The sequence below is a fragment of the Schistocerca gregaria genome, chromosome 2, assembly GCF_023897955.1.
Source record: "Schistocerca gregaria isolate iqSchGreg1 chromosome 2, iqSchGreg1.2, whole genome shotgun sequence".
Classification (NCBI taxonomy): domain Eukaryota; kingdom Metazoa; phylum Arthropoda; class Insecta; order Orthoptera; family Acrididae; genus Schistocerca; species Schistocerca gregaria.
The window spans coordinates 621,292,312-621,320,152 of record NC_064921.1 but is presented as its reverse complement, the minus strand read 5'-3'; the positions used below and the strand labels follow the sequence as shown (position 1 = coordinate 621,320,152).

General features: G+C 37.8%; 1 protein-coding gene across 2 annotated transcripts in view; it reads left to right on the top strand.

Annotated features, from left to right (window-relative positions):
• Positions 1–19,542, top strand: part of LOC126334610 (phosphoribosyl pyrophosphate synthase-associated protein 2) — an 86,011-nt gene extending 66,469 nt beyond the window's left edge. Inside the window, exons 7-9 of one of the 2 annotated variants that reach the window (XR_007564761.1) lie at positions 3,161–3,307; positions 15,068–15,283; positions 17,277–19,542. Coding sequence is in view for 1 of the 2 variants with exons in the window: in XM_049997014.1 (XP_049852971.1) it covers positions 3,161–3,307; positions 15,068–15,226 (306 nt within the window). In the remaining variant the exon portion in view is untranslated. Of the gene's footprint in view, positions 1–3,160; positions 3,308–15,067 lie in introns of both variants that reach the window. The other variant, XM_049997014.1, reaches the window with a different exon arrangement.
• The last annotated feature ends 8,299 nt before the right edge of the window (positions 19,543–27,841 follow it).

Below are 27,841 nucleotides of genomic sequence, written 5' to 3'. Positions count from 1 at the left end.
TGCTTAAAATATTTCCTTCCATGGTCAACATTGTGTGGAACAATGTCTGAGTTACAACTACAGTTATTAACTGTAGAGGTTGTTGTTGTTGTTGTTGTTGTTGTTGTTGTCTTCAGTCAGCCTAGAGATCACAGTAAGCGTTTGTGTATGGGTTAGGCACACATGTGCCTGTGTGTGTGTGTGTGTGTGTGTGTGTGTGTGTGTGTGTGTGTGTGTAAAATACTATTACATATAGGTTTCTTCTATCACACGTATGACGACTGAGTACATGAACAAATTATAAGAGAGTTCCTGAGGATCTAAACAGCAGGTATGCACTTAAGGGACAAACACGTTATAACAAGTGTTCCACATGGCCACTGGTCAAGTGAAGGCAAGCTTCAGCACCTCCTCAGTGATGTCCATACTCATTTGAAACACCCAGACATATCTGGATTGCCTTGACGACCTCCCACAATATGTTCCCAGAGCTCATTGACTACCAGTAGTCTTGGAGTACACCAAAGCTTGTAATTACCTCCAGCAAAAAAAAAAAAAAAAAAAGGGGGGGGGGAGAGAGAGAGAGAGAGAGAGAGAGAGAAACAGAAACAGTCCAATGGCTTCAAATCAGGTGACCTGGGAGGCCACGATATTGGTGAGCAATGACTTTCTTGATCTCTTCCCATGTGATTTCCATATTTGTGGAGTCCTGAAGAAAGACATTTGTGGCAGTGAATTTTCTTTGGAGGAAGAGGTGCATGTGTGGATACAATCTCGATCAAACCTTTTTCTTTTTTGCGAAGGCATTGATCATCTTCTCTCACATTGGTATAAGTGTATTTATAGTCATGGTAATTACTTTTGGAATAATATGCAGTTTGCGTAAATACATACTTTTTTTTTTTATTTGTTTAGTTTTCTGTTGACTGCTCTTTATACAAACATGTCTCTCTCTCAAAATCAGCATGCCACTGATTATGCAGCTGTCAGTTTAAATATGTTTGACTACATTTGGTTTGATTATTCAAATTATTTTAATTGCTCGAAACAATCCATTCCATACCTTTTTTGTTGTGCATCTAGAATTTTTCACACTCTTTGCAAACAATCTTCGGCCACAAATATCTTTAAAACAGAAATCACTCATAAAATTCTGCATTTGAGTTTTATGGGCTGGTCTGCACCAATCATAGTAAAATAAACTGCAAAAGAAGAACTGAGTTGCCCACAAACCTAGGATATAATTGAGCCTTTAACCACACATAACAAGGCTCTGCTCAAATTAATCATCAGGCTACTTAAATTTATGTGGGAATTTCAAATCTACAATAAACACCCAGTAAGGAAAGGATTTTTGTCACCTATCCTAGCCAGAAGAACTATTACCTAAATTAACTGGTGGTAAATATATTTCCAAAGTCTTTGTAATGAAAGTTTATTTGTAATTACCAATAGATGCAAAATATTAGTATGGCTTGGTGGTTGTATTGCCCAGTGCATTCTAGTACTTTTTTGGTCAAATGTTTGAGTGTAATGAAAATGTTACTCCCTAAAAATTACACAGTGGGTTTTTGTCCAAATTTTCATACCAAAATTAAGAGTGGGAATGAACAAATGTGGCATGTAAATGACTAGCTTGAGGTCTAGTTTTGCAGTAACTGTGCGGTAAGAAAGACAAGTAAGAAAAATATAATTGCTGATATGAGGGAAATTTTTTGACCTAATTTTCATAGCCAAAGGACAAATTTGACATCAAATAGACAATGTGAGGTGTAGGTTTGAGGAAGAAAAGCTCCTCCTTTCAAGGTCTAGACAACTTGCACATAAAAAGTTTCATTGGTGTGCCTGTCAAAAAGGTTTCCTATGAATCAAATACAAAATTTAGGGTATTCTGAGAACAATAGATGCTAGGAAGGCAAATGATGCATCAGAAAGTTAATCTCTTCCAAGTGTAGCTGTTGTACATTCAGAAAGTTGAATTTGTATGATATAAAATTTTTAAAATGGGCTCCTTTGAATAAAGTACTAAATGTAGGACACTTTGAGAACATCATTCTGAACAAAACTTTGAACAAAAATTGGAAAAAAGGATAGTTAAAGTATTTTGTAAAATGGTTTGTCTAAAAGTAAGAAGCAACACGATTACAGAAACATTTTATGTTGAAAATCATCTACAGTAAACAGTGCCATTTGAAGGATTTTGTATCAAAAAATTTTTGAGATTAAAAAATTGTTAGATCTGTTTTACACCTTCAGTCATAGATGATATAAATATATCAAGGCCACAATGCAGCAGGCAGGCTATAAGGTCTATATAATCCACCAGACAAATATACTATAGTATCCTTTCAGAATTCCTGTTCTCAGTTGGCATCTCATTTGTACATGATTTCAAGCATTATTCAGGAGCATGTCAAATGTTTCTCTAGTTTGTATTATCTCTTACTTTTAAACAAATCATTTCACAAAATATTTGAAGGTTCATTATTATTATTATTATTATTATTATTATTATTATTATTATTCCAAGTGCCAAGTGTGTCAACTATTTTTCAACTCTGTGTAGACCAGGTTCTGCATAAATTACATCAGTGCTATAATATAGTAGGCATTTGTGAGAGCAAAGAACAGTAACTTAAAAATATCAGTTCCACTCTTTTCTTGGTGTCAGGTGTAGAATGTCACATCTCTGATTGTACACTGCTTTGCCAGTCAATGGGAATGTGGGATAGTGTTATGTATTGATCTTTCCACACTGCTCTGTAGATCTTGACATGCTGACAAACGAAGGCATGTACTGGTAATTCAATTTTTGTGTGATATTGCTTGATAATGCCCAAGGGACAAAATCGTGTAATCACCAATTAAATGAAGCATTTGGTTCAAAATTTAAAACAGTGTTCTGAGAACAGCAGACTAGTTTTAATAATCATATGAGATTTAATGTTGGTAGAAATTCTGTGTTGATCTGCCACATAATCAGGCAATTACCCTTTTTTCCCTTCCTTGTAAAAACCTTTTTCCAACAGATGATTAGCTTATATGTGGTGACACCATTGTCTTTCCCCTAAATTATATCACATATTAAAAAAAGGTGAAGACCACCCCAGATACTGTTTATTTTACGTCTGAGAAATTATTTTGTCTGAGGGAAATGTATTACAACATTTGCTTTTTGCAGGATGACATGGTTGATGATGTGCAATCATTTGTAGCTGCTGCTGAAGTTCTGAAGGAGCGTGGGGCATACAAAATTTATGTCCTTGCCACCCATGGACTGCTTTCTTCAGATGCTCCACGACTGATTGAAGATTCACCAATAGATGAGGTAAAGATTATTTAACCTGTGGTTTGGTTTCTTAAAATTGAATATCATTTTTTGTTAGTATTGCAGTAGTTAAAACATTATATTGTAATTACTTTAAATTATGCATTCATAGACCAATGTTACTCTAGGCTGATAACCTTTGGCATTGTCATTCTTAACACACTATGATGACCAAATGAGTGCTAACCCCTGAGTGCCTCACATTGAGTGTGAAGTGCTGAAACAAAAAGTTATCTGATTTAGTGTGTTTTGTATTTGCTATCATTCTTAACCTTATTTACTTTTGTCGTGTGGAAACTTTTCAGAATTCGATCTCTCATAAATAACTCGCACTAGAATCCTACAACAAATACCACCGACATTCTAATTTGCCCTACTTTTAGTTTGTTAATGTCAACAGGCTTTGTTCCATTTAAAAAGTGTATGTCTGCTCAGAAAATACACTTTCTAAGTATTAGTACAATCTGTTGATTGGCTGACAATACGAGCCCCTGACTACCAATCCATTCTGTGAAAACAGCACATCAGTAGCACTTTCCATTTCTGCATTTGTTTTGCAAGTTTTAGGTGATTCACCCTGTACAAAACTTTCAAGAAAAGAGTAGTAGAGCATCAAGAGCTCAGATGGCATGCCATTACTTTTCAAAGAAGTCAAAGGTGGAAGGACTATGTGGAAGGGCTATATAAAGGGAGGAAACTTTAAAATGGAAAAGAAAAATGATGTGAATGAAGATGAAATAGATAATTTTATACTGTAGAAGAATTTAACAGAAGGCTGAAAGATCTAAAGTAAAACAAGGCACTAGACGATTGATTATTGTATTCTCTGAATAGTGGCAGAATGTGCGCATGCAAATAATGGAAACTGATTAATAATTGCTGCTTGACTAACTGAAAGAAAAAAAAAATTGAGTGGAAAGAATAGTTGAAAGAAACTGGAAGGTAATTTATAAATCTGTAACATATTATAGGTGAACTTTAACTGTACCAATATCAACAGACCTTCTATGTCACTACATTTAATTTCAATATTCATACTTTGATTTATCTACTGCTTCACATTAATTCCATTGTGCATAGTCCTGATTTTAAAAATGCTGATGCAGGATTGCTCCTCCACTGCTCGTGCAAATTCCTCTTGTCTGCTCCAAACCTCCTGATGCAGTATTCTTGGCGCAGGCGAAATGGTGAACAGACAGGTGTGGTTGATGTGAATATATGATTAAAACTTTCCTTTCCTAATAACTTTTTTGAACACATTTAATGTACGCTTGAAATACACATTTTTAAACAATGACAGATCTAATCATACGTCCGCCTGCTACCACTTCCAGAACCAAACTGGTAAAGACACAGGAAGTGATCAGTTGAAGAGCGTATCTCTTCTCTTTTTTGTATCGAAACATTATCTCTGCATAAAACAACTCATTGCTTTACCTTTGGCTTTGTGTGTATATAGCTTACATGTGTTTAAAGAAAAGAACGAAGAAAGAAAAAATATATGATTCATCATATCTCTCAGAATTATTAAGATCTGTGGGAAGACCAACCATGACAGAACTGTTCCACTTCATATTTAGAATGTATGATAGGGGCAAAATATTCTCAGACTTCAAAAAGATTCTAATAATCCCAATGCCAAAGTAAGAAAATAGTGAGAAATTGTGCGTATTGTTAAATAAATTTAATAAGTCATCATTGCAAAACTGCAGAAGACTGGCATGAGCATTAGAAGCCAAACTGGGGAAATTCGTTTTAAGCTTAAGACAAATGTAGGAACATGCAAAGCAAGTGCTGACCTTACTTTTTAATTTACAATATAGTTGGAAGAAAGACACATCCATGTTTGCAGCATTTGTAGGCTTAGAAAACGCTATTGACAATTTTGAATAGTGTACAATGTGAAATTCTGAAGTTATCATTGGGGGGAGGGATACCAGAGGTGAAATTTTAGCAACTACTTGTACAGGAATCAGATTGCAGCTATCAAATCTGAAGTATATTCAGGGCAGCATTAGCCGAGAAGGAAGTAGGGCAGTCTTTCCCCACGTTGTTTGATTTGCACATAGAGTGAATGCTAAAGGAAATTATGAAAATGAATTAAAATTCAGGAAGAAGGAAAAAAACTTTATTATTTGTCTGTGATCAAAGGACTTAAATGATCTGTTGAATGGAAAAAAGGTTATAAGATGAAAATAAGTAAAAATAAAACCAAGTTAATGAAGTGATGCTTAGGGAATTTGATTAGAAAATGAAACACTGAAGTAGTAGATGAGTTTTGCAATTTGCTGAGTAAAATAGTCGATGTTGGCAGAAATAAAGAGTATAAAAAAGCGTAATTAGGCTTTCCTGGCGAATCAACCGTTGTCGGGTGTCCAGTCGGTACAGTCATTTTTGTAACAAGATTTTAGATAGCGTACCATCTTCAGGTAATACCTGTAGAACGAACATCTTAGCTACATCCAGCCTGCTTTATACTCTTGTTACCCCCGCTCCTTCCTCCACTGCCAGTCGCACACGATGACAGGACAAGTGGTGATGGGGATGGTGGTGCCAGATGCTGGATGTGGACTCTGGTCCCTCAGTACTCCTGTGACCTGCGTCTGGCACAGAAGTTGCTCTCAGCCTATGCTGTGATTTTAGTTGGCAGAGTGGTGCATACCAAGCTGTGTTGAAAGTGAATCCAGAAACTTTGTTAACCAGCCCACCAGCCACTCGTATTTCAATAGCCTTCTTCAGAACACAAACCCAGGCCGACACAGTCTGCCGTAGCACTTTGCTTCATACTTCATGGAGTCCCCTGTAGCCATGCAGTGTTCTGCACTGCATCAGGAAGGTGAGAGAGCTGAGTAGACACTCCTTCCTGTCATGAATATTATCCAGTTTCTTACATCTCTGGTACATATCCTCCCTGTGGAAGAATCTGATGTGTGATATTAGGCTTTCCCAGTGAATCAACTGTTCGTACAGTAGTCGGGTGTCCAGCTAGGTGGAGCCGTTTTCGTAGCACTATATTTTGTCAGTGTACCTTTCCATCGTCTTCAGGTGATACATGTAGAATGAGCATCTGTGCTACATCCCGCCTCATTTATACTCTCAGCAGCCCCCACCGTTCCCTCCACTGCTGGTTGCATACCCTGATGAGTGGAGTGGTTGGGAAGACGACATCATCAAATGCCGGACACAACCTCTGATCTCTTAGTACTTCTGTGGCTTGTGTCGGCTGTGGAAGTGACTCTCAGCTGACGCTTTAATTTTAGTTGACTGAATGCTATGTAGCAGTCTTTGCTGAGAGTGAATCGAGTGTGTCTGTTGATCAGCCTGTCAGCACCTCGTATTTCTCACCTGATTCATGCGAGTGGATTGATGCCATTTCTTAGGTTCATGTGGATGAGTCTTGATGCATTGCTGCTATCAAACAGGTCTCTACGTTTGAATGATGGGCAGAAAGAGAACAACTGTCTCAAGAAGTGCAACTATGAACCGTAATCAAACTCACGGGGAAAGAGATCGATAATGCGGCAAAATCAGTTCTGGATATGGAACTCAACTTCATACAATCACTGACTGCTATGCTTGTTACAGATTTCGTCAGTGGTATTGCACAAGTAATTTCCACCCTCCCTAGAAACAATGCGAAAGAAATAAGTTGGGAAATGTGCTGTGCATTCAATAGAGCCATACCACCAAACACGAACACCATTAAAGCAGCAACAGCTGTCATTTGAGAACTGTAGAATGATCCCAAAAGAGTCATTTTATCTGCAGGCAAAGGAAATGCAACTGTACTCCTACCACTGTCAGAGTATAGTCACAAAATGTGTGTGACCACCTTGAAGATACAGCATACAGAGACTCAACCAACAGAGTGAATAATAAGAAGAAGAAGAAGAAGAAGAAGAAGAAGAAGAAGAAGAAAATGACTGTTGAGCATCTGTGGCAGTCCCAACCGAAGGAAATCATCAAGAAACCACAACCACTGGCTGCTGCACCACTAAGGCTCTATGACTTGCCAAAGGTTCACAAATGGAATGTTCCTCTACTTCGTATTGTAAGTAACATTCACATAGTTTCGCCAAACATCTAATGGCAGTATTAAGCCTCTACATTGGTAAATGTCAGCACCACTAGGACATATGTACATTTCATTCAACAGGTGCAAGAACTAGGTGTCTCCGACAAGGATCTTAAGGTGAACTTTGATGTGGTATCCCTCTTCTTAGAGTACTGCTTGCTGATTCCTTCAAGTCGATCAGGGAAAATTTCAACCCAACAGTGACTAATGTCTTCATATTTGTCCTTGGTTCCACATTCTTTCTCTTTAATTGCGACTGTTATGAACAAATGGACGGCATTGCCATGAGGTGCTCTCTGTTACCAGTTGTGACAAACTTGTTTGTGGAGGACTTTGAAGAGAAAGTTCTGGAAAAAGCTGCACTGAAGCCTACATGCTTCTTTAGATATGTTGATGACATGTTTGTGGTGTGGCCACATAGGAATGAAAGACTTCAGGAGTTCCTTTGGCATCTGAACTCTCTGCACCGTAGTATCAGTTTCACCATGGAGGTGCATAAGAATGGCGAACTCGCCTTTTTGGATGTTTCAGTCAAACACTGAACTAACAGCACTATAGGACACAGTGTGTGCAGGAAAGCCACCAACATTGCTATGTATCTATGTACTGCGAGTTGGCATCATCCTTAACTGTATGAGGGCGCGCTACATATGCTGGTACACAGGGCCCAAATAATATCTGACAAAGAAAGCCTACCAAGGGAGCTCAACCACCTTAACCACATTTCCATAAAAAAAAACAGATACGATGAGAGACAAATCCAATGTGATTTCAGGCAGAAATTACAAGCTAGCAGACAGAAAACAAAGAGGAGGAGAAGACAGTGGTGTATCTGCCTTACACCAGCAAGGAATTGAACAAATTCGTCAGAATCCTGGCTCGATGTAACATTGTTGAGTTTTCCATCGACATCCAAAAATGCGTGTCCTATTGGGTATAGTTAAAGATGACTTGGGGCTCCATAAACCAGGTATTTACAGTATTCCATGTAATTGCAGGGAGACAGTATGGACAATCAAAGAAAGATGCCAGAACCACAGCAGGTACACCAAACTTAAGCAACCAAGAAAATTTGCTCTTGGAGTCCACTGAATGGCTATGAAGGACTCCATAAAGTATGAAGAAAGAGAAGTGCTAAGACAGACATTGTCATTTTGGGACTGTGTTCTGAAAGGGACTATTGAAATACAATTTGTGACGGGCTCATCAACAGACTCTCCAGATTCACTCTCAGCAAAGCTTGGGACAAAGAACTCAGCCAACCAAAAACCACAGCATTGGCTGAGAGTGAATTCCGCACCTTACGCACATCACAGGACTGCTGAGGGACCAGAGGTTGCATTCAGCATCCGGTGGTGCAGTGACCCCAACCCCCACCCCCACCCCCACCCCCACCCCCACTCCCCCTGCTCCCTACCACCACAAATCCACCCATCGCACCATGTGACGAGCAGTGGACAATGGGGTGGAGACGATTCCAGTATAAAGTAGATGGCATACTGCAGAGATGCTCATTCTACAGGTATCACCTGAAGATAACAGCAAGGTACGCTGTCAAAATATTACAAAAACAACTGCACTCAGTTGGATACCTGACAACAGTAGAGTATGCGCAAAATGCCGTGGCCGCTAGATGCGCAGTTTGCTGTGTAAGCGTGGGGAGAGCGGCAATGGTGAGGGGTCACTCAGAGTGATGTAGGGGAACTGCCAAGTGCTGGAGGAGAAGTACCATTCTAAACTGAAGACTACACTCACATTTTTGGTGAAAATTAAGCTGGCCCCCTCCAAGCCTATACTAGCATGGTGACCATCCAAAAAATTCTGTCACCTTTTCTTTGGTTAGTATATAATAAGAATTCCACCGAATATGCAGCGATTTATTTTCACCTAATCTGTTAACCATTTGCAGCTTTCAGAGAGAGACATGAGTGGGGAATTTTGAGTAAAATCTACACATTTCTCTTGTTGCCCAAGCTAAATTTTGCTTATTATTTTTCCAAAACGCAGTGGAATTTACGCAGTCTCACCTCAATAACATGTTGTGCAGACACTATTGTGAGATAATTCAGAAACTGTGCCTTGTTAAATTTGTTAAGTGAGGAGCTGAGGAAAAGTAAGGTCATCATCTTACGAAAAAGCACATCCTTGGTACAAAATAAATGTGTAATTACTTCACGTATGTTGTTCCAAGACCCATAGCATTTCATGTTTCACCAGCCATTGATGGCCCTTAAAAATTACATTCTTTCATCAGAAAAGTCTGTAGTTAGTGGAATAACATGGTAGATAATGAAGTTTCGCATAATAACCATACAGCAAAGTACAATCCTCTTTGTGTGCTATCATTTGCCAAAATCTCATTTCAGTATCTCAAACCATTTATGAAATGCAGTGCGATAGTAAAAGTGTGTGCTGTGTCAGATCAATTTTTTCGAGATTGGTAACAGGTAGAGACCTCCAATGATGTCTAAAGAAAAATTCAATATGTTAACTTAATTTCATAGGCAGCAACATATTATGCCTAATATGCACCTGACACAAAATTATAGCAACCCCTATTTTTCATTGCAAACTTTTTCCAATTTTGCTCAGTGTCTTACTTCCACGTAAATATCACAATAATTATGACCATTAACAAAACATGAACCATAGACCTTGCCGTTGGTGGGGAGGCTTGCGTGCCTCAGCGATACAGATGGCCGTACCATAGGTGCAACCACAACGGAGGGGTATCTGTTGAGAGGCCAGACAAACGTGTGGTTCCTGAAGAGGGGCAGCAGCCTTTTCAGTAGTTGCAGGGGCAACAGTCTGGATGATTGACTGATCTGGCCTTGCAACATTAACCAAAACGGCCTTGCTGTGCTGGTACTGCGAACGGCTGAAAGCAAGGGGAAACTACAGCCGTAATTTTTCCCGAGGACATGCAGCTTTACTGTATGATTAAATGATGATGGCATCCTCTTGGGTAAAATATTCCGGAGGTAAAATAGTCCCCCATTCGGATCTCCGGGCGGGGACTACTCAGGAGGATGTCGTTATCAGGAGAAAGAAAACTGGCATTCTACGGATCGGAGCGTGGAATGTCAGATCCCTTAATCGGGCAGGTAGGTTAGAAAATTTAAAAAGGGAAATGGATAGGTTAAAGTTAGATATAGTGGGAATTAGTGAAGTTCGGTGGCAGGAGGAACAAGACTTCTGGTCGGGTGACTACAGGGTTATAAACACACAATCAAATAGGGGTAATGCAGGAGTAGGTTTAATAATGAATAGGAAAATAGGAATGCGGGTAAGCTACTACAAACAGCATAGTGAACGCATTATTGTGGCCAAGATAGATACGAAGCCCACACCTACTACAGTAGTACAAGTTTATATGCCAACTAGCTCTGCAGATGATGAAGAAATGTACGATGAAATAAAAGAAATTATTCAGATAGTGAAGGGAGACGAAAATTTAATAGTAATGGGTGACTGGAATTCGAGTGTAGGAAAAGGGAGAGAAGGGAACATAGTAGGTGAATATGGATTGGGGCTAAGAAATGAAAGAGGAAGCCGCCTAGTAGAATTTTGCACAGAGCACAACTTAATCATAGCTAACACTTGGTTTAAGAATCATGAAAGAAGGTTGTATACGTGGAAGAATCCTGGAGATACTAAAAGGTATCAGATAGATTATATAATGGTAAGACAGAGATTTAGGAACCAGGTTTTAAGTTGTAAGACATTTCCAAGGGCAGATGTGGACTCTGACCACAATCTATTGGTTATGACCTGTAGATTAAAACTGAAGAAACTGCAAAAATGTGAGAAATTAAGGAGATGGGACCTGGATAAACTGAAAGAACCAGAGGTTGTACAGAGTTTCAGAGAGAGCATAAGGGAACAATTGACAGGAATAGGGGAAAGAAATACAGTAGAAGAAGAATGGGTAGCTCTGAGGGATGTAGTAGTGAAGGCAGCAGAGGATAAAGTAGGTAAAAAGACGAGGGCTGCTAGAAATCCTTGGGTAACAGAAGAAATATTGAGTTTAATTGATGAAAGGAGAAAATATAAAAATGCAGTAAATGAAGCAGGCAAAAAGGAATACAAACGTCTCAAAAATGAGATCGACAGGAAGTGCAAAATGGCTAAACAGGGATGGCTAGAGGACAAATGTAAGGATGTAGAAGCTTATCTCACTAGGGGTAAGATAGATACTGCCTACAGGAAAATTAAAGAGACCTTTGGAGAGAAGAGAACCACGTGTATGAATATCAAGAGCTCAGATGGCAGCCCAGTTCTAAGCAAAGAAGGGAAGGCAGAAAGGTGGAAGGAGTATATAGAAGGCTTATACAAGGGCGATGTACTTGAGGACAATATTATGGAAATAGAAGAGGATGTAGATGAAGACGAAATGGGAGATACGATACTGCGTGAAGAGTTTGACAGAGCACTGAAAGACCTGAGTCGAAACAAGGCCCCCGGAGTAGACAACATTCCATTAGAACTACTGACGGCCTTGGGAGAGCCAGTCATGACAAAACTCTACCAGCTGGTGAGCAAGATGTATGAGACATGCGAAATACCCTCAGACTTCAAGAAGAATATAATAATTCCAATCCCAAAGAAAGCAGGTGCTGACAGATGGGAAAATTACCGAACTATCAGTTTAATAAGCCACGGCTGCAAAATACTAACGCGAATTCTTTACAGACGAATGGAAAAAGTGGTAGATGCAGACCTCGGGGAGGATCAGTTTGGATTCCGTCGAAATGTTGGAACACGTGAGGCAATACTGACCTTACGACTTATCTTAGAAGAAAGATTAAGAAAAGGCAAACCTACGTTTCTAGCATTTGTAGACTTAGAGAAAGCTTTTGACAATGTTGACTGGAACACTCTTTTTCAAATTCTAAAGGTGGCAGGGGTAAAATACAGGGAGCGAAAGGCTATTTATAATTTGTACAGAAACCAGATGGCAGTAATAAGAGTCGAGGGGCATGAAAGGGAAGCAGTGGTTGGGAAAGGAGTGAGACAGGGTTGTAGCCTCTCCCCGATGTTATTCAATCTGTATATTGAGCAAGCAGTAAAGGAAACAAAAGAAAAATTTGGAGTAGGTATTAAAATTCATGGAGACGAAGTAAAAACTTTGAGGTTCGCCAATGACATTGTAATTCTGTCAGAGACGGCAAAGGACTTGGAAGAGCAGTTGAATGGAATGGACAGTGTCTTGAAAGGAGGATATAAGATGAACATTAACAAAAGCAAAACGAGGATAATGGAATGTAGTCAAATTAAATCGGGTGATGCTGAGGGAATTAGATTAGGAAATGAGACACTTAAAGTAGTAAAGGAGTTTTGCTATTTAGGAAGTAAAATAACTGATGATGGTCGAAGTAGAGAGGATATAAAATGTAGACTGGCAATGGCGAGGAAAGCGTTTCTGAAGAAGAGAAATTTGTTAACATCGAATATAGATTTAAGTGTCAGGAAGTCATTTCTGAAAATATTTGTTTGGAGTGTAGCCATGTATGGAAGTGAAACATGGACGATAACTAGTTTCGACAAGAAGAGAATAGAAGCTTTCGAAATGTGGTGCTACAGAAGAATACTGAAGATAAGGTGGATAGATCACGTAACTAATGAGGAGGTATTGAATAGGATTGGGGAGAAGAGAAGTTTGTGGCACAACTTGACTAGAAGAAGGGATCGGTTGGTAGGACATGTTTTGAGGCATCAAGGGATCACAAATTTAGCATTGGAGGGCAGCGTGGAGGGTAAAAATCGTAGAGGGAGACCGAGAGATGAGTACACTAAGCAAATTCAGAAGGATGTAGGTTGCAGTAGGTACTGGGAGATGAAGCAGCTTGCACAGGATAGAGTAGCATGGAGAGCTGCATCAAACCAGTCTCAGGACTGAAGACAACAACAACAACACAACAAAATGATGGGTACACCATAATGAACCTGACATATGAAGCTACAAGTACAGCAAAAAATTTTTATTTTTTTTCTGAATAGTTTCTGTAAAATCATTTGAGAAAAATTTGCAGGTCGTGTGTGTCAATTCTGCCATCGCCGATCAGCCATTAAGGTGGCAAATGGTTGTTGGCCTACCCTTCTGAACAAATGAATGAATTCACCCAGATCTTTGGACGAAAACTGGTAACTGCACATCGACCACCATGTCCTATGCGACGTATACAAATATTATATTAAAGGGAGACTATTAGTGGAAAGAAAAGCATTTTTGAAAAAAGAGAATTTAATTGCTATTGAATATAAGTGTTAGTGTTAGAAAGTGTTTCCTGAAAATATTTGTCTCGAATGTAGCCTTATATGCAAGTGAAATGTGAATGATGAACACAATAGACACGAAGACCATAAAAGCTTCTTAAAAGTGGTGTTACAAAAGAGAAAAGAAATTAGTGTCACAACTTGACTAGAGAGAGAGAGAGAGAGAGAGAGAGAGAGAGAGAGAGAGAGAGCTGGTAAGTAGGAAAAATTCTGAGGTGGTGTTGAATAGTTAATTATCTAGTTAAGGAAGTATCGATGGCAAAAAATTCAGAGGGAGTAAAAGGCTTGAATACAGTATGCTGATTTAAAATGATGTAGGTTTGTGTTAGTTAAATTGTGATTCACTGACAGACCCTTGCTTAGCAGAGACAAAACATAGAACATTCAGTCTGTGAAAAGAATCTCTTGTAAAACTGACATTTTTGTGATCAATGGGTGGACGTATTTCACTGAAGTTTAATATTTTTAATTCATTTGTCTGAATATAGTTGAAAGATTTTCTAGGAGGTATCACATTCAAGACCTTAAGCAGAAAGTGAATAACTGACATTGAGACACAAAAACTTGCCTTATTTGGGTCAACTCTGTGCATTTATAAATAATATTCTTGTACCAAAAATGGAGAGTCAGAATGAATGATGATATCAGTATACAAATTTTGTGTAGATCATTGCTCAAGTGCCTCAGAATTCTTTTTGGCATCTCTGCACATGCATTTCCTCATGGGACATGTGATCTATAAATATCAAAGCATTCTAAAGGTATTGTAGCATTTAGCTTTCACTATGTTATTTCTCTATAGGGAGAAAAAAATTGCTGTTAGATGTCATCTCCTTAAACTTTATTTTCGCTAAGCTTTTAGCAGAATTGACCAATGTAAGTGACAAATGCCAGATTTTCAAATCTCAAGTTGAAAGACATCCAACACGAACTGTCTGTTATTCTTTTCCAAAGTTCCTCTCCGTACTCACTAATTGTGTACTTAGTGACTCCATGATTGAGCAGTTTTTACACAGAGAGCCCACAGAAAACTAGGAGAAAGAAGTGATGAGAAACAAGCTAATATTTGGTGAGACGCAACAGTAGTTAAGACTCCGGAAGACTGGGGTTCAGATTTTGATCTAAACATGTTTTATTCACATCAGACAAATGCTAGGATAATTCTGTTAAATAAAGTCAGAACTGATTTATTTCCCAATTCATAATGAACTGGGCTGATACTCCATGTACTGATTTCAGTGCTGTTGCATTCTGTCTATGTTACCTGTCTTCCTTAATGATATCATGGGCTGATATTGCAGAAATTGAAGTAGAATTAAAAACAAGGAAAGAGCTACTAATCCTAAAATATTTCTCTTTTGGATTTGTGGATTGGATGCTTATGTTGTCATTTCTTTCTTTATTACCAGGTTGTGGTGACAAATACAATTCCTCATGAGCTACAAAAGATGCAGTGCCACAAGATCAAGACTGTGGATATTAGTGTCCTCCTCTCAGAGGCAATTCGTCGCATCCACAACAAAGAATCTATGTCTTACTTATTCAAGAATGTCACACTGGAGGACTGAAGGGGCTCATATTTGATGATATAAAGTAGGAATATGGATAATCTATAATAAATTTATGTAAGTTGATCCCTAGTTATTATAACAGTAATGACAACCACTGTATGAAGGTGTCGCTCTTCAGGTCAGTGTTAAGTACTGTGTTTCATGATGGCTACACACGATTACATTTCAACTGTAAGATTTACATATATATTTTACAAGGTACATAAAATTTAATTTGTCCAGATACGTTTATTTTTGTGCTGTAATGATAATTTTCTGCAATTGCCAGAGTAAGTGTGGTTGGTGCCATTCAGCAGATGAACTAATTATAGCTGCAGTTGTTCTTATTCAGCATATTCTGACAAAACCTATAATGTCGAGCAAGTGCAGTGTTCATTGTCTTTATTAAGAATTATGTCATTTTAGTGGAAAGGATGAGACATACATTTGGTGTACGAGAGCTGTTACATGTCTGGCAGAATGCAGAAAATTTGAGGTTTCTAGGATGTATCAAATATTTATCTGCTAGATTGCATTAGGTGTCAATGATAAAACTGTTTAATACCAGATCATAAAAAGACCATGGAAATATCTTATAAAAAAAAGTAAACATGTGGTAGGGCAAACATAAAATCTTGGATGAAGAGAAGAAAAGTGTCAGAATCTGAGGGAAACAGAGTAGTTAGTGTACACTCTGTAGAAGATAAGAAAATGGTGAAAAGTAAACAAAACCTATAAATATCAGTGCATGTTGCCAAAAACATGCAGTGGAGAGCAATGAGAATGTGAAAAGTTTGAAATTATACAAAAACTAGAAAGACTGTGGAAGCAGGATATAATGTGGAAAAAATAAGGAAAGAAGGAAAAAAGTTGAAAGAATGCCTTAAGATTAAAAAGGAGAAAACTAAATTAAAAATATACAAATTTTCAAAGAGAGAGATTGGCAGCAGCATAATATTGCTCATTAATGCACTCGCCTCATGTGTCTAGATTATGAACTTATGCATACAGTATACTGACTCAGCTCCCACCACCACCATTATCTTGTTGCACTTGTAGGCATTCAGTATTTCTGTTCTCCCCCCCCCCTCTTTTTTCAGTATTTTCCAGTTCATTTGTTTTCTAGAATTACCTCTTATTCTCTTTTTATATTCATCATTTCAGTTGTTTTTCCTATTACTGAATTTGACTTTGCTCTTCTGATGATCTTTGAATGAGTTGTACCATGCTTGTGTTTTTCTAACTTTTTTGTCTTTCATAGCTCTGCTTTCATTTTGCCTCATTTTTCTTTTGACTAGTCAGTAGAATATGGTGTTTTTTTTTAGTGAGTGCCTGTAGTTCAAGATAGACTGTCCAAATTTTTATGTTTTATAGGCCTTATTTTCGAAGTACTTAAAAATGCTTGTTAACATTACTCCTAGAATTATCATGGTTAGATTTTGTGTTTGGTTACTCCCTTGCAGCATGATATTCATGGGTACTCATTTAATTATAAGTATCTTCTGTGGATTTTGATTTTGTGTACTGTTTGTGATACTGATTGTGCAGGTCATTAACAGAGTATCTTCACAGCCTCATTTATTTTATTCAACTCTGATTCGAGTGCCACATGCCTTTAGTACACTGTAGAAATTTTGCTGATATGTATTTTTGTTCTGATCTGCCTTATGTTTCATACATTAATTTTCATATGCCTTCCTGCTGCTTTCATCTTAGTTGTTTACTTACTTTACTTACTGAGCTCTCAACCCTCCATTACATTCCCAGATAGGACTGCCTGTTGTGATATTCTTGGCTTGAGAAGTAACTTGATGTTAACTGTCTGCTGATTATTTTCTCGGTTTAACAATGTTTCAGCTTCCTCATATGCTGCTGTTTATTTTTCGTGTCTTGTTTCCCCACAGAGACTTACATCTTGGCCATTGTTTAAATAGTTCTTCTCTCTTCAGTATCTTAAACTGCTCTGTGTGTTGTGCACTGCCAGTTAGATCTTGAACTTTTCTTAATTTTCTTGAAATTTACCAGATAGCATGTTCTAAATGTGTTGTCCCTTTCTTCTAAAATACAGATTGGAGAGTTCAAAATGAAGATTTCAACGTAGCTGAAGGCAGAAAAACAAAGAGACTATCCACATTCATGAAACCAGCATCCAGTTTTTAATGTAATTGGCAGTTTTGGTAGAATTTCCAAATACTGTGAATACAGTGTTAAATTTTAAAATCTGGAACACAACGAGAACAGTGAAAAGATTTTCACATATCAATTTTCTAGGTACTTCAGTCGGAATATTTCAGATACATGCTCATGTAACACAGCCACTTTCTTTTTTTTTTTATCTTCTGCTATCTTGAACTTGGTCTGTAAGAGTACTGTTTCTAGTTATGTTAATGTTTACTTCTATTGCATGACAAAAGTTGTTTCATACTTGGGAGTGTGTGTGGTATACAATAAAAGAGTGAACATAATTGTATGTGACTGTTACTAAATTCTTGAATTGGTAAACAATTTGAAGCATGTAGTTGATTAAAGAAGATCACCATTTTGCTGCATAAGAGAAATCTTTGCATTTCAAGCAAAAGAGGGATCGCAATATCCTGTACCAGGTTAATGTTAATGCTAATGCTACTGAACATCCTAAAATAACTTCTCTCAAATTCCATTCTTATGTTGCATCAAGTTGAATTTGAATTGTGAAGTTTCTGTTTCTCAATTTTTTTAATTTTTTGTACTCTGTTAAACAATATTTCTGTAAATTATTTTACATTTTTGCATATGTGTTTGCTGCATTTAGAAACATAATGTCTATCAAATGGAAAAAAGCATCTTTGCTTTTCTGTGTGTCATTAGTTTATAAAGACTCATTACTGAACAATGCTAAAATCACAAAGCCAATAGACTGGCCAGTGCTTACTTTCAGGAGAGACAACTCCCTAAAACAGAAAAATGTACTCACATGTTTTAGAACCAAACATTTGTTCCTCTAGTTTTATAGAGAAATTAAGTAGGGGAAAGTGGACCTTACATTTGTGAGGACAAAAGCTGACCTCGGCAAGTGGGTTCGTCTTAAATTATGGTCTCAGTTATCGACCACCCCACTCCTCTCTGATCTCCATTTTCACAGTATTGTTTTGTATTTTAAGTGTTTCTACTGGTAGTACTTAAATCTGTGTCTCCTGAAGGTGAGTACTGGGCAGCCTTTCTCTCTCTTTGTGATTTCAACAACTTTGTGAACTGATTGTTTTATACAAATTACTGAACTTTCATTTGGCATTGCTATATGGGAAGGAGAATATTGTGGTTGTTTCATCTACTTTAAATGATTTATTAGTGAACCGTGTCTTGGAAGTTTGGAACAAATGCCAGTATTGTTTATCTGCAATTGTAGAAAAGTGCGTAGTAATAACTTGAATGCATGCAGCCTCCACATTGATTTCCATGTATACTAATTGGGGGGGGGGGGGGGGAAGAACATATTCAGCCTTTAATGCTGCAGCCATTCCGTAAATCTCATTAAAGTTTATAAAAGAGTGTTTATGAAGTATGAAAACCATAATCATTTTAATTTACTTTTCATATGTGATCAACAGATCAATGAAATGTAGATTTTGTCACACTGCTTGGCATATAAAACTTATCTTGTACCATATTAAATTCCTTTGTTAGGTACTTATATTGGAAATGCTTTCATCAGTAAACTCAGTGGGTTGAGGCTAAACGTATTGTTGTGTTACTATCCTTACATGTATGTGATAAATGGTTGTAAACAGTTTTCTGTTTATTTCTGCCAAAAATTTTGACTGCAAAATCTACAGTATTCCTATTTTATTTTCAGTATTATTTGTATTAAAACTAGTAATCGGAAGACATTCACTTAAAATAAAATTTTCTGCCTTTTAATAGTGATTGCAATCTAGATTGTGAGGGACAAATTAAAGAATTAGACAGAAACTTACCCAGTACAGTAGCATCTGTGTTACACAGAAGGTGTACTATCAGTTCAAAATGTTTTTCTGTGTTACTGGAAATTATTGGTGCAGTATTATAAATATGGAACCAATTTTGAATATAGCAGACCCATTCTGCTGAACTGAGATGACATCCAGAATTTTGCTTACATTGTGTAATGCAAACTTTAAAAAGTCTTTTTTTGTCAGGTGTCTCCTGTGCAAACTACAATAAAATCTCTGATGGGGAATCTCAAATTTAAGAAAATATTTGTTATTGTGACTGGTATTTTCTCAAATTGTATGGAAATGAGAGAACGTGTATGTGTGAATCAAATTTGGCATGTAAATAAATAAGGAAATAAAAACATTTGTTCATTTGCAAACTTATTAACATTTTCTTGTGTTATTTTGGGATCCCATTTGAAATCTGCCAAGTACTTTTGCCATAAGTGCAACTAAAATTATTACCATGGTTACTGTGGTTCATACTACTACTACTACTACTACTACATATTTTCAGGATGCAACTAGTCTTTTATCATATTATCTTGCATAATAAAGTGAAAGTAAATCACAGTGAAAGTTTCACTTCACTGTGAAATGCTGAAAGTGAATTTTCTGACCGATTTGAGCTGTGTGTTGGAATGGGACATCAGTCTTGATCATTGCACTTCGTAGGAATGGCTCAAATGATGTAATATTGTCCTCAGAAGGCAAAGATCTAGTTTGGAAGACAGTGTGACACAATTTTTACGTCACTGTTTGCAACAGTTCGATCATTAGACACAAGTAACTGCATTATATTTTCATATACATTTCAGTTTTCTAAATAGCAGCACAGCTACATAAGAAAACATTAACAATACTACCGTTGGTGTACATATAACATTAACCTGCTGCTCAAGATAATTTCCAGTAATTTTATCCTACTTATTGACAACAGAAAAGTTAATCACACATGAAGTCTGTAAAGCTTTTGCATTGTGAAAAGTAGTTGAGCCTCCATTTTAACACCGAGTTTAACAGCCATGATGTCGCATCCCTAGTGGATAAAATCATAGCCTTTTATACTTTGTTAGTGTGTTGTATTCTACACATTTTCTTTGCCTGCATAAATGTTCTGTTGATTTATGGACAGGTACTCCATTCCTTACAACTCTTACTCAGTGAAAACTGGTATGTTACATTTCCTGTTGATATTCACAGTATGGTATTGTGTAGTCACTGTGATTAAAACAATCACTGTACTATGGAATTCATGTCATGTGTGATAAACCACTACACTTATTTCATTATCTCACACTTGTTTATTATTTTTCCATGTGTGAAATTTTGTTCTTGTCATAGCTGGAAATGTGCTCTTTGTCTACAGATGTATGCACCATAGTACAGAAGCTTCAGAGTTCCACCATGTGGCATATCATATTCTTCGGGACAGGTCATTTTCACAAGATTCCAAGAGTACTCTCTACAATATGTATCTGTCACCTGTACTGATCTAATCATTGGAAGCAGCAACACTTAGTAGACTAAATTAGAGCCATCTCATGGAAAAAAGAAATGAAATTCCTCTTTTTTTCGTAGAAAAGATAGAAATGGATAAAATAAGGAATGAAGATATTGGGCAGTAGCAAGAATTGAGAAAGAGCATGCTGGTGACCATTGAACTGAAGCGAATTTGGTTGTAAGGTGATACAGGAAAAATAACTCCCAACAGTACCCCTTGAGCACACTTTTAACTGCTGTGTTCCTGGGAAGAGACCACATGGAGTATCTTGTTATGCCTTTGAAAAGCAGATCTTCAAGTGCTTTTCAATTAAACACACAGATTCACCTATTGTGAAATAAGCACATGATGATAACTGTTGAGAAGCAATACAAACTGGAGCAGGGCACCTCAGATCACTTCATTCAAGTTTTGGTAGTCAGTCACATTCAGAAAAGGGTGTACGGTCGGTTTTTAGATTTTCATTGTGGTTGCGTATATGTCAGTGGGGAATTTTGTGAAGACTAACCAAAACTGCTTGTTCCAAGAAACATTGTTGTTGTATGCAACATGATTGAAGAGGACTGGCATTTGACTTACTGTGGTTTTGGAGGCGTTCTTATCCTTATCTAAAACTACAGTACATTAGATTTTACATGAACTTTTACCTAGATATCCTGATGCCACAGAATTATGCTGCTTACTGCATCACCACAGAAAAGAAAAGAAATATTAGAAAATAAATTCTTTATTAAGAACATTCAAAGTGCCATCTCAGGAAACAGACTGGTCCTAAAAGGAAATAAGAAAGTTTTGCAAGCAGCCACTGTTAATAATGCTGTTTATTTACATAAGTAACGCCATTACTGCATTACTTGTTTCGAACTGGCAGCTTCATCTTCAGACAATTACATTTGTATTTGTTGCTTTTTACATTAGCTGTTGGCTATTTTTTCCAACAATTAATGCAAAAAACAGCAACAATTGTAATTTAAACATGTGAACAATCATTAACTAGTTGAGCTTGTGCCAACAAAAACTACTTCTCATATCTTTTAAATTTTGGAATGCCAGAGCGAAGCTCAGCTCGGCACAGAGATCATGCACCATCTACTCATGCGTGTTTGAAAGACTTTCTCCATGGCTTGGCACCTGCATCAAATCTAAAGACATTCAGCAGAGTACTGAGAACACAGTAGTACTGAAAAGTTTGTGAAAAATGACATTTTGAATGTTTTCCACCTCCACTCCTCAACTGGTATAAAGAAAAGGTCAGAAAACTCCACTGAGGAAATGTAAGACCTGTGTAATCAGCTTGTAGCAGAGACAAAAGGTGGGTATAAATATACGAGCCAGAAACTAAGCTGCAATTTGGGTACTACAAGATGAATTGAAATAAACAAAAGTGGTTCATTCACTTCTGGGAAAATGTTTCATTGGTTACACCTGATGTGTTCTGACCATTGCTTTAGAGCAAGTATGGGTAAACTTTGATGACTCATGAGCCTGATTCACATACTTACTTAAGCTCATGTACTGCCTCATCACATGATCCAACAACAGTGTTCCTAGTGCATAAAGTCAGAATTATAGTTTATGTGACAGGGTGTATAGGGTAATGTACCAATATGAGTTATTCGAAACGTGTTTTTGATAGTAGCTTCATTTATGTGTACTGTCTCTTCAAAATTTTACTTTTATTTACTCATTGTGAACATTGTTTCTGTACTTAAAACGTTTTACAATAAATGTATTAAAAACTTCTGCGCAAAATTCTGCAACATTGTTACTACAGAAGCAGTGTTCACAACACACAAATAAATGTAAACATATGAAGATGGGGTGCCAGGAATCTTAAAATGTCATCATGGAAAAATAAATATGTGAACCGAGAACAGGTAACTAGTTTGTTCACCAAGTTACGGTCCCTGCTGCCATTGATGAAACTGACACATTTCACGAGTAATTAGTAACTTTCGTGTCATTGTCACATACTACCAATGTTTGCGATCTTTCATTGTGTAGCACAGATGTAGGCCGTAACATGTTTGTGTTATTAGTACTGATCCAGGGGTGAAAATACTTCTTCCCACATCCCTTCAAGGTAGTGTGCTGTTTCCTCAGCTCTCCGCAAGCACGTGAGTACATGAGTGCATGGACCATAACTTCATAGTCAGACTGGAAACCTGTTTCTCTTTTGAAGCCATTTTGACTATTTTTTGTCTGTTACTGTCTGAAGAAATATGTAAAGCAGTTTTTTTTTTTAAATTGCTGCTACCAGTCACAAACTTTGTCAACTATTGTATTATTTATTTAGCAACATGTTTCGAGGGCTAAACCTCACCTTGAGGCTAAATGTCATTACAAAAACAACTTTGCATTAAGGTCATACTGATACGACATAGTCTTTTTGTAAAACCCTGTGATCATCTTTGTGCTTCTGGTGTGGCAGTCTCGTTGTGATGTGTTGCAATGTATCCATTTCCGTGGCTCTCTTAATCACCTGATTTATTGCCTGACAACTTCCTTTTGTTCCCTTATGTCCAACAAAAATTGCATTGACACTGCTGAATCCTTCCAAAACCAGATTTTTAACGAACCAATATCAGAGTGGAAAAATGTTTCAGAGTTGGTTTGTACAAATGCAAAAGTATATAAGTTTAAGTTAAACATTTTGGGAAATAATAAAATGTTTTTCTTTCATTATTTTTGTAAAAATTTAGGACCATAGTAATATACAACAGTGCTTAGAGGCATGGCAATTGCATTATATGACCAGTGTTACTATGTATGAAACATTGTTTATACAGTAGAAACCCTTTTTGAATTGAAAACTGCTCCCTTTGAGAGATAGTCATGAGTGAACGTGTTCCTCTTGCAAATACGCCCATTCGTGACTAACACGATTCTAGATAGTGTGAGAAAGATAGTACAGCACAGCGATCTCTCTCGCCATCAATTTAGTTTTCCAAAATTATGTAAGTAGTCATCACTACCTTTATGGCGAGTGATGTTGGTGCACAAACTCATTTTAAGACACTCGAGTACCATTGTAAATGAAACATAAACTCTGTATTTGTTGTTTATCAGTTTTGACACAGATGCACCATGACTAGAAGTTTCTCAACATCCCATTAAATACACCATGTGTGACAGCTTATGCACCCAAAAGAAAATTAGGATTGTCCAGATAGTAAGTTTCCAACACTTTCAAAGCTGATAAGTAGTGGTTTACAAAATGTGAGAGCACATTAGGTCTGTGGTAAAGTTTCTATTGCGCAGAGCACAGTAGCAAACAAAATTCATTATCAGCTCTGTTTGGCATTGAGATGTATGGCATGAGTAATCAGATGGAGGGGTGTTGGTAAAGTATGTCAAGCTGTTAAAGATGAAGAATGCAGTGGCCACCTGTCTGCCATCAGTGAGGACTCATTAAGCTGATGTGCCAGCACTTTAAGGAGGACTTTTGCTTCACAATTCAGAATTCAGAAGCCGTTACCTCTAAATATTCCATCTTTCATTACATGAAATTGACACACATCACCCAAACAGGCAAAAAAAATCATAGAAGCAGGAATGCCACTTTTGTAGTATTAGCATGCTGACTGTGATGAATTCAACAGAATCGTCACAGTTTACAGAATGTGGGATTGTTGTTTTATTCCAGAAACAACTAAGCAGATGCTGATGCACTGGGTTTACGGTTAATCTCCACGCAAGACCAAAAGTCATTGATTCTCAGTAAGCATTGACACTGTGCATGGCTTCTTGATGAAATGGTGTTTTAATTGTTTACTTAATTTCTAGAGGTGAAGGAATAATCGAAATATACTTATTTAGCACTCAGTATTCCGAACAAAAATGATTGCATTGCTATGGTTAACTCGATGTTGTGTATTGTATTTAATTTCTGTGTGTAGTATTTTTATGATATGGTATTCTGTTCGAAATCTCAAACAATATTTTTCTGGTGACTTGGGATGGTATATTTTCAGGAAAATGTCACTACAAACTTGCTTGAATATTCTGCATTTTTTGATGTATTGTAATCATAGGTGTTTTTTTTTTCCACCAAAATAAATCCTCAGACAGCTGTACAATAATGAATCTGCAGAGAATGTTAGTAAATTCATAGTATGTTTTTCTATCTGAATGAAACCACAGACACATAAATGAGTGAGTTCAAATAAGATTTGACTCTGTTTTTCCACAAATCTGGTCATTCTATCAGCAGCTTTCACAGGACGTGTGTCTACCTAGGTCCAGTGACAGTGCTGGTTATTGTAAAGTTGAAACATAATGGAAGCACCAAACCCCAGTCATTGTCCTGATAGGATTCAGAAATCAACTGACAGGCCTATGGAATTGTGAAAGTGTCTTTCTAAAGGAATTGTGCCCTGAGTGGCACAGTTGTTAAGATACTGGACTGGGATAAGTGGGGGTTCCAGTAGGCCTACCAAATTTAGATGTTCTACAGTTTCTGTGAATCACTTGTGGTAAACACTGTGGAAAAAGAAATGAGGGGAAAAAATGAAAGTTCGTTATACCTCCTTATCTCACCCCTACAAAACTCCAGGGCCCAGTGAAATGACTGTCTGGTTATATACCAGATTTGCAGCTTGGTTAGCCCCCTCTTTTAACTGTAGTGCCTAGGAGAGCCCTGAAACAAAGGATCATGTCCAGTACATAGAAGAAAACACAGGTTGCACTTATCTTCATGAATGTCAGCAGGCATGATCCACAAAATCACCATTCAGTATCCTTGATGTCAATTTGTTGTAGAATTTTAGAAAATATTCTGTGTTCATATGTAATTAGGCATATCAAACAGAATGACCTCCTCCGTTCAAACCAGTATGGATCCCGAAACCATTGATCATGTGAAATGCAATTCACACATTCCTCACATGACAGCCTGAAAGCCATGGATCAAGACAGTAAGGTAGGTACAGTATTTCTTCACTTCCAAAAAGCGTTTGACTCGATACCACACCTATGCTTATTATTGAAAGTATAATCATGTGAGGTATCAAGTGAAATTTGTGACTGGATTGAGGATTCATTGAAAGAGACAACACAGTATGTTATCTGGGATGGAAAGTAATCGACACATGTAGAAGTAATTTCAGTTGTGCCCCAGTGCAGTGTTTTGGGACTCTTGCTGTTAATGTTGTATATTAATGACCTTGCAGACATTGTTTCATAGCAACCTCAGGCTTTTCAGAATGTAATGTTCCCTGTGTTTCATGGTTATTTTTGAAGTCTGGGTTCTCAGAAGCTGTAATTGTTAAATTTATGTAGTTCTCCTTGACTCTCAATTATGACTGTATGAATCTGTGACCTAGTACTTCGAATACTTCTGTTACTGTTGGAAGTTAAATTATTTAGCTCAATATCTAATTCATTTGAAATAAATATGATGCTTCTCAGGTCAGTGTGCCATATATTCTTGAAGTACAATACAATTAGCTCCTCATGATAAACAGTTCTTTTTACAAGAACATTACCATAAAACTTATAACTCTGAATATCAAAGTGAACATTATGTGAATGAAACAATTTACAATCTTTGACTGTTATTTCCTATTGATATCAGCTTTGTTTGGCTGTGGTGTATGTTCTAGGGCCAATGTGTTTCTCCATCCTGGTATAATGAATGGAGCATACACAAATACCTCCATAGATAGAGCCTTTCGCAAAGTTATCGAGATTGCCATCCTATGTTGAAGACAGCCGGCCGCGGTGGTCTAGCGGTTCTAGGCGCTCAGTCCGGAACCACGCGACTGCTACGGTCGCAGGTTCGAATCCTGCCTCGGGCATGGATGTGTGTGATGTCCTTAGGTTAGTTCGGTTTAAGTAGTTCTAAGTTCTAGGGGACTGATGACCACAGATGTTAAGTCCCATAGTGCTCAGAGCCATTTTGTCGAGGACACATGTTGTCCCTCTATATAACACACCACATGAAAAACAGACAATAAAATCTCACAATAGTCGTGCTCTCCTATGTAATAATTTATTATGTTTTACTGTTCTAAGGTTTCATTTGTCAAAAAAGTAAATGTAAGGTTTCACATGACTCTTCCAGAGTAATATGTAACAACAAATACCCATCCACTTAGATGGATGATCTCATGAGAGGTTAATTTATTGTACTTTAGTTAGAAGTTACATTCTGCAAATAAATAATTGCTCTCATGAGTGCAGTCAGTATCTTATCCATAAAAAAAATCTATCACAGGGACTGTGATTGCTGTGTTCGGATGAGGGCTGAGTACGCAGCCCTTCGGCGCTGACTTTGGTCGCACAGCTTGAGGCTGTTGCCAATGGGTACCACTGTGGGGAGCCGGACCTTGGTATCAAGGGGATGTCAACCTCGTCCCATCTGTCCCCAGATCGGTCTGCCGCTGTGGTTGCCCCGGTTGTTGCCCGCAGTGGCGCTGAGCCCTCGCATGTGGTTGATTGGGAGACCGTTCCAAGGCGTGGCAGCAGTGAAAGACATCCCCGGAGGCTGATCAAAATGCCTCCCCGGTGCGTCTGACAAACAGGTTTCAGGCACTGTCTCTGGCTGAGCCAGATGCAGCTGCCTGCCCTGTTTCAGAGGATCGTTCTCAGCCTTCAAGGTCTGGGCAATTGCAGAGGAAGTAGATACCTTAGGGGTTGCGAAGCAACTCAAATCGCTTGATACGGGCAAGTCTTCAGGTCCAGATTGTATAGGTGTAGGTAATCGATCCTGGGTACACCTAACCTTTCCTTCTGTCCCTCATATTAAATTAGGGTACAGCATCTTTCAGCCCCACCACCAAATGATCAATCACATGCAGTACGTAGTGCCACATGGTCATCTGCCTGTGAGGCAATTATTAATGGCAGTAACTCGTTAGCAATGCACATACATCAGGAGAAGACAGAAATGGTTCTCATTCATATGGCAGGTCTAAGTCAATGGGAAAAGGCAGCAGTAGAATACCACAGGCAGCATCAAAACCAATCTAAGCCTAATCATAGAATAATTTGTTGAAGTCTACAGGCAGTGTTCATGACAAGATGTTCCAGATAACACACACAGCAAGGCAGGGGGGGGGGGGGGGCGGGGGGGGGGGGAGGGGGGGAGAGATACATAATTGGTAGCTGTACAATGGTACTGTGAATGGTTTGAAGGAAGATGCACTCACATCAGAATCTTGAAGCTGGCATTGTTGT